Here is a 7,134-nt window from a genome sequence, read left to right as displayed (position 1 = left end):
CGGACGAATGCCGGCAGTCCATAATGGAAATTTGACCCTGGAAATCATAAACCATAGGCCTACTCCCCCCCCCCCTACATATATTTTGAGCTGTCATTTATTATGGGATACCAACGATAAGACCTTATCCAATCCCATGCAGGGTTACTGTTGTTTTTTTTTTATAATAAGGCCTATGTATAATATTCTTCTTGCTGCAAAATCCACAGAATTTTAGGGTATGTGCATAGTTGCTGAGTATGTGAAACATACTTACCACGAAGCCTCATCAGCCAATGATATGGATAGTAGCCCCTTCTCAATTACTACCACAACCACTGAGGGATGACAATTGTATGTGATATGAAAATGCCCCCAACTGTCACAGCTCAGACTGTTATGTGGGGAATATAAGGCAACAATCCACATTACACTTCATAGTCCGCCATCACTCATTTATTTCAAGCACTGTTAAGACATTAAAAACAAAAACAAAAAAAACCAACAACTGTCACACTTGTCTGCACCAGAAACCCACAAGTAGGAAATTCAGACCAATTTTGTCATTTTGGAGCATTGAGCAACCATAAAAATAAAACAAATCATCTTTAAACATAAAGGAAAATACAGGAAATTATATGAAGGATAACTACATAGCGATACTTTGAAAACTGCTCCTTTAATTGTATGGTGGCAAAAATTGTCAAGAAGAGTTTGTTAAACTGTTCTCTGGTGAATTAAATGTGTTCTTTCGTTGTGTGCTGTCAAACCAGTCTGCAGGTGAGATTTCTTTGACTTATGATGAGGTGAAATACAAAATGCAAACCTTCGATTTAACCAAATAGGGCTAGGCTCACTGTCATATCTGGAAGAGGTGCAAAAAACAAAACAAAAAAACTTCACATCTGGAGACAAATCCCCATAAAAGTACTGTTTATACTTCCTTCACAAAGTGATGAGAGAAGAAATTGCTAACCTCTAAACTCTACTCATTCACAATCCATAACCACCCTTCAAGTGTTAGTTTTAGTATGTGCTAAACTGCCTGTCTGAATTCCCGGTGTCAATTACCTTAACCCTTCCAAAAAACCCAAACACATTTTCCTACACATCACAAGGATGTGGGACACTTTTCTTCTACTATAACAACAACTGTGACATAACGGAGTGGAAGTATTTATACTTTTAGAGGAAAAAAAAAATCAGTGAAGAAGCGCACAATAATGAAAGCCATATCGAAAGGGAGAAAAACAAAACAATACACGGTTCACGACCAGTTTTCATATGTTCATAACTCTTCTCTAAAGGTCGACTCATTGCTTCAATAGCAAACACCAGATTTTCAAACGAGAACTTCAAATACTTCCCCTAATAGGTTTCGCTTTGTGGGAATATCACATTAGAATGTAAAGCATGCGCTCTTTTTTCAAGGTCGACATCAGGAAAGGAGCTTAAGCTCGCTCCACATGACACCAACAAGTGACATTATATCAACGAGCCCACGAGGGTATAAAAATGATCTACTCTCACAAGGTCACTTAAAAACACCACCAACAGCTGTTATAAGGTCCAACTACATTTATACAATATACTTCAACAGCATAGGCATTTTAGTACTGCAACGGGATGGTTTCATATCAAAATATACAAAAAGAGGCTAATTCTACTGGTTCCTTCATCTATTTATCAGGGGCTTCTGGTGAGATTCTCCCATTCCCTGCCATTCTTTCTTTTTCTTTTTTTTTTACAATAATTTAACAAAAAATCGTGACAAATCCACACATGTACACATATCTTGCACTAAAATGTAAACATTCATTCATTTTACACATTTTCCCCAAACACAACAAAACAAAAACAATGGGTCAGTTTGTTTCCTGCATACACTACAACTTTTTAATCCCACTGTGTCAAATGTCCTGAAGTATAGATGCTGTGACTGGGTTACGAGGCTTATAAAATTTGTGCAAACAATCTGGCAAGATTAAAACTGTAAGGAGAACAAGGGAGACTTGACTAAACAAGCAGGTAGATCATTAGGTGTTACAGGAAACAGACAATAGTTGTGTTTCCAAAGGTAGTCTGAAAGCTTTATCTCCACACCTGTGTGCACACTGTTGATCATTTTATGATTCGAGTTACTGGTAAAAAAGAAAGACCCAATGAGAGACGACACTGACACCTAACAATGCAACAGACGGCACATAATGGTGGTGCCCATTTATGAAGCTTGTTGTTTCAAATACAACTACAGTACCTGTTTTTAAATGGTTCCTATGGGTTTGTGCCAAAGCAAGACTTAAAAGGCATTAAGGGTTGGATCTATTTATCAGTTTGTAATAAAATTACAACCTAAAATGTTTTGTCAAAGAAGTATACAGGTTTAGAATCAGAATGACTGACAGTGCAAATGGTTACTACCACAATATGTGTATTATAATGTGTAATTGTTGTGAGAGGCAGCCCAGATAGCCATCTGAAATTCTACAGTACGATACATGATGAATACCAACCATTGCAACCCTGCTTAAGAGGTCCAATTTGCACATGAAACCCAGCAGCCAATTAATGAAACAATTCCCCATAAAACCATGAAACACTACAGCGGCTGTATAAATTTGATGTAATTCCTGAAATTAAGAGTAGCTGAAGCATCAAGGCATTTCCATTGACCAAAAACAATTTGAATGAGCATAAAAAAGTCATAAATATGTGTCTTTATTCGAAACAAAATATTTACAAAATACATCAGTTACAGGTGCCACAGTGATCTGAGAACCAAAAGAGGACAAGCAACCAGGGAGTAAGCGAGGCTTGTCAGTTATTACTCTGTTAACAGTATTATAGGATGCATATGTTAATGAAAAACATTTATTTATGCTTTTCTCTCCTTTTTCTAGTTGTTTCTTGCAATGGGGCTGGGTTTGGTCACAGCTGTCTGGACACACACGCAAGGCTGTCTACTTAAAAATACAGTAGTAAGTCAAAATTATTGACCTCATCAGTTTGAGTCTCTTTTCTGAGTGAGACCTTACCTTGGCCCCAATAACCCTGTCAAAAGCGGGGAAAAAAAAAAAAAAAAAAAAAACGAAAAACAACCCTAAAACCCCTCTTTCTCTTTTGGTTTGGGCAACTGCTTTGCTGTACGCTGTGACCCTTTTCCTTCCAGTTCCAGACTGGATTCTGACTGGGCCGAGTTAACCCAGGAGGCCTTGAACGCTTTGGGCAGCCTGACAGGAATTGTGGGGCTCGGAGTTGCCTCTTTCTCTTCCTGGTCATCGAAGCACACTTCCTGTACAGCCTCCTGTTTCTTGAAGGAATCCCTTCGCTCTGTCAGGGCCAGCTTGCGCATCACAACCACTTCTTTGGAGAGCCGGTTACTGCTACGGTGCTGCGGGGACGGGGTGCTGCGGTGGTGGTCATTACCACTGACAACTGGCTCTCGCTGGCACCTCTGCCCCCCTATGTACAACCCCTGACGGCCATGTTCCCCGACACAGATGAACCCTGTGGCCGTGTCCCCCTCCAAATCCTCGGGGCCCTCCCCCTCAGACAGAGGCACCTCCATGGTGTGCCTCCGGGCGGCGTACGCCTTCTTGTCACTGTGGTAGCCGCCCGACAGCTTCTCAGCAGACAACTTCTCCGCCGACTGGACCCTTTTGAGGAGCGGTGAGCGCGGCGGCTCTGCACTGCGGGGGCGGACTGAATGGCGGGCGATGGTGGGAGGAGAAAGTGTCTTTACATGGAAACCTTGCAGGGTCTTTGGGTGACTGGGCAGACAGGACGGAGAGCACTGGGGAGAGAGAGGCTGGGGAGGTGGGATGCAAGCTAGTGGGGATGGGGGTATGCTGCTGGTGGACTTGCAGCGGCCGGCCTTGGTGTATCGACCCAGGACATGGAGGGAACTGGGACGGGCCTGTGGCACGGGGGAGTTGGGGGAACTGGAGCAAGGGGAGGAGCTTGAATCTAAAGGAGCGGGACAGAAAAAAAAAAGTATGTGGTGGATGAACAGTACTTCCAGAGTTTTCATTACACAGTAGAGGACAGTAGAATTTAAAGTTATCAAAACAGTGTCCTGTTTAAAAAAAAAAATTGTTCAGTCAATTTCTTGGGACTGCAACCCATATCTATTATGTAAGATTTTGCATTATAAAACAATCATCACTTGAAAAACATCTCATAATGGTACAATTTGGTGGTTTGCTCAACTTTCTGCAATGTTATCTCGTGTGTCAGTGAAATAGGCCCAATGAAACTTTTTCTCCAAATTCTTCTCCATTTTCAGTTTTCTCATGTCTCAGATTCATTCAGATTTTTGTCTTTATTTTTACTGTCAGAAAGTTTGTGCAATCAACGACAATAATAAAAACAAAAGCAAAATTGACATTCTCTTTTTAGTTTTTCTGACGTTTTCTGTGATTCTGGTCGCATCCAACATTTTTTTCCTCTATCCCACACAACAAACCCACATGCGTTTGCTGATGTGTGCATACTGTGAGTGTACACATCGTACACTCACGTGCACAACAACACAGAAGAACAACAGCAGCACTGCTGGGGGCAGGGCAGCACCTCACTGCCTGTCACTCACCTCCGGAGTGGTCGGGTGCAGGGGAGCGGCAGGGCGTGGAGGGCCCGGGAGACAGGCTCTGCGTGGGGGAGCCAGAGAGGCTGTCACTGGAGGACTGGTGGAAACCTGAGGAGAAGCTACGACTGCTCTGCATGGGCGGAGGTGGTGTGTGCTTGGAAAGCTTCTTCAAAATGCTACGTCGCCTGTTGGACAAAGAGGAGGGGGGTTCAATAAGAATTTTTGTTTGACACGTCTAACATGACCTGTTGTTGGCTAAAAACTTACCCATGACCCTGCTAGCATCAAGATGATCTCTTACCTACCCAAAGCCCAAAGGCAATAAAGAGAAAAGTTTCAAATATGTAGATCTATGTAGTATATTATATAGCTTTTACTTCAAATGACCTTTAGCAAAGCATAATTTTCTGTTTTTCTTCTTTTAGAGACGGAGACCATTTAAAGGCAAGTTATGGAATGGTACAATTTGTTGTACCCTCACCATTTAAGTGTTTAGGGGAAAGTATTGAAAAAGGTGTACCAGGTAAAATGCGAAACAGATGGAAAAGTGTCTGAAACTGATTAAAGACCTGTATTAAAAATTACCTGTAAACCATCTTAAGACCATTTTGTGAACCTTTAGAGTGAACATTCCTTAAGAGGAATTGCAAATATCAAACAGGAAAGCTGAAGCCAACACTTGATCCCTCTCCTCCTTTACCTCTCCTGCCCGTCTTTCTTCTTACTCTTCTTGCTGCGTCGGGCCATCTTGGCCTTGTAGCTAGTCTTCCTGGCAGGCCCCACCTTGATGGAGGTGTTCTCCAGCGCAGTTGTCTGTAGGGTCACCCTGCTGCCACTCTGTTTTTGTTTTTTTGTCCAAAGAAAAACATCAATTTTAACAAATCTGCAGTGTCTGACACTAATCATTAATCTACTTTGAGACTAAGTGGAATAAACGGAGACTCTTAACACTATTCTAAGCCTCCTTACTTTGAGCAGGAGCTCCACCACCTCGGTGTGGACCAGACCCTGGACAGACTCCCCATTGATGTGAGTGATAAGATCGCCAGCCTTTAACCCTGCCTCGTGTGCTGGACTTCCTTCCTCAACACACTGTGGATACAAACACACATGCGAAACATCAGTGAGTTCGAAGTCAGATTTATTGGACAGGCGAGTCTCTACATCCAGGGGCACTGGTCACAGTTCATTGTTATTGCTAAAAATGTTTAAATGAGACTCAAATAGGGGTGTTGTCTCGAGATTTTATAAAGGCCTTATGACAAAAAAAATCCCACTCTACAGAATACATTAAAGAAAATAGGGAAAAAGAAGGTAACTTTACAATATCAAATGAGGATTGGCTTGATGTATGTAAATTCCATTGGAAATACAAAACTCCCACATATGGCGGGAGTTTGGGTGGAAGTGTTTTACTCGATTTTTTATTACACCAAAACAGAAAGCACATATTGATAGGGGGGGCATCAAATGTTGGAGGAGACAGTGTGGACTTCAGGAAGCCAACCGCTGGCACATATTCTGGGAGTGCCCAATGACAAAACCTTTCTGGGGCAGAGCTTCACAAAGCATTGAAAAGCATACTTAATAACGATCTGCCCTTGCAATTTTCCACAATATTCTTAGGAAATGCCGATTTCCAGGCAGGACGGCCGGATGAATATTTATTTGGTGTTTTCACATGTGCTGGTAAAAAAAAGCACTCACAAGGCATTGGTTAGTTCCTGAACCCCCCACAATACAGGAGTGGCTAGATATAGTAAATGACATTTATGTTATGGAAAAGATTACTTTTTCCCTCCGTCTTCAGAAAAAGAAGTTTGTTAAATTCTGGACCAAGTAGGTCAGATATGTGAGGCCCTTAAGGCCAGATTTTGTGGAGATATTGAATTAATTAGATTTTAATACACCCTCTCTCTCTCTCTCTACCCTCCCTACCACGCATTGGGAACCTTCACACTCTCCCTACCACAAACTGGGAATCCTTATACCACCTCTCTCCTGTATAGAGTCTTATGTACACACGTTACCTCTCCCAAACTGTATAAAGTTCTTACAGTGTGCCTTTATATATATATATATATATATATATATATATATATATATATATAGTTTTTTTTTGTTTGTTTGCTTTTTACTTTCTCTTGTAAGTTTAAAAAAAACCCTGAACGGCAGAGGAAAATGAAACTGTTATTGTTTTTTTTTTTTTTTTTTAATTTATTTCTGATTTTCCCCTTTTTTCTCCCAATTTAGTGGCCAATTGATCCCTATTTTAATTCAAACACCCACCCTCGTATTGCATGCGTTCGCCAACTGCATCTCTCCGGCCGGCAGTCTCGAAGGAAAGCGCCTCCCCACTTTCGTGACAAGGCGAATCCAAGCCGAACCACTGTTTTTCCGACACAAACAGAGACGCATTCACGTGACGAACACAAGCCGACTCCGCCCCCCTCCCGAAGACAGCGTTGCCAATGATTGCTGCTTCATCGAGTCCGGCCATAGTCGGATCTGACGAGACCGGGGCGCGAACCCCAGTCCCCAACTGTTATTGTTTTGACATACATTTT

At 41.9% G+C, this 7,134-nt stretch overlaps 1 protein-coding gene across 1 annotated transcript in view; it reads right to left on the bottom strand.

Moving 5' to 3' along the window:
• Positions 1-423: 423 nt before the first annotated feature.
• mast3a (microtubule associated serine/threonine kinase 3a) overlaps positions 424-7,134 on the bottom strand; it is a 45,598-nt gene continuing 38,887 nt past the window's right edge. The window contains exons 24-27 of the mRNA XM_056293741.1: positions 5,537-5,659; positions 5,268-5,404; positions 4,571-4,752; positions 424-3,945 (exon numbers count right to left, since the gene is read on the bottom strand). Coding sequence (XP_056149716.1) covers positions 3,080-3,945; positions 4,571-4,752; positions 5,268-5,404; positions 5,537-5,659 — 1,308 coding nt within the window. The 3' untranslated portion in view covers positions 424-3,079. The remainder of the gene's footprint in view (positions 3,946-4,570; positions 4,753-5,267; positions 5,405-5,536; positions 5,660-7,134) is intronic.

Source organism: Lampris incognitus, chromosome 14 (assembly GCF_029633865.1).
Source record: "Lampris incognitus isolate fLamInc1 chromosome 14, fLamInc1.hap2, whole genome shotgun sequence".
NCBI lineage: Eukaryota > Metazoa > Chordata > Actinopteri > Lampriformes > Lampridae > Lampris > Lampris incognitus.
The sequence above is the reverse complement of the archived record's forward strand: the minus strand, read 5'-3'. Positions and strand labels throughout refer to the sequence as shown.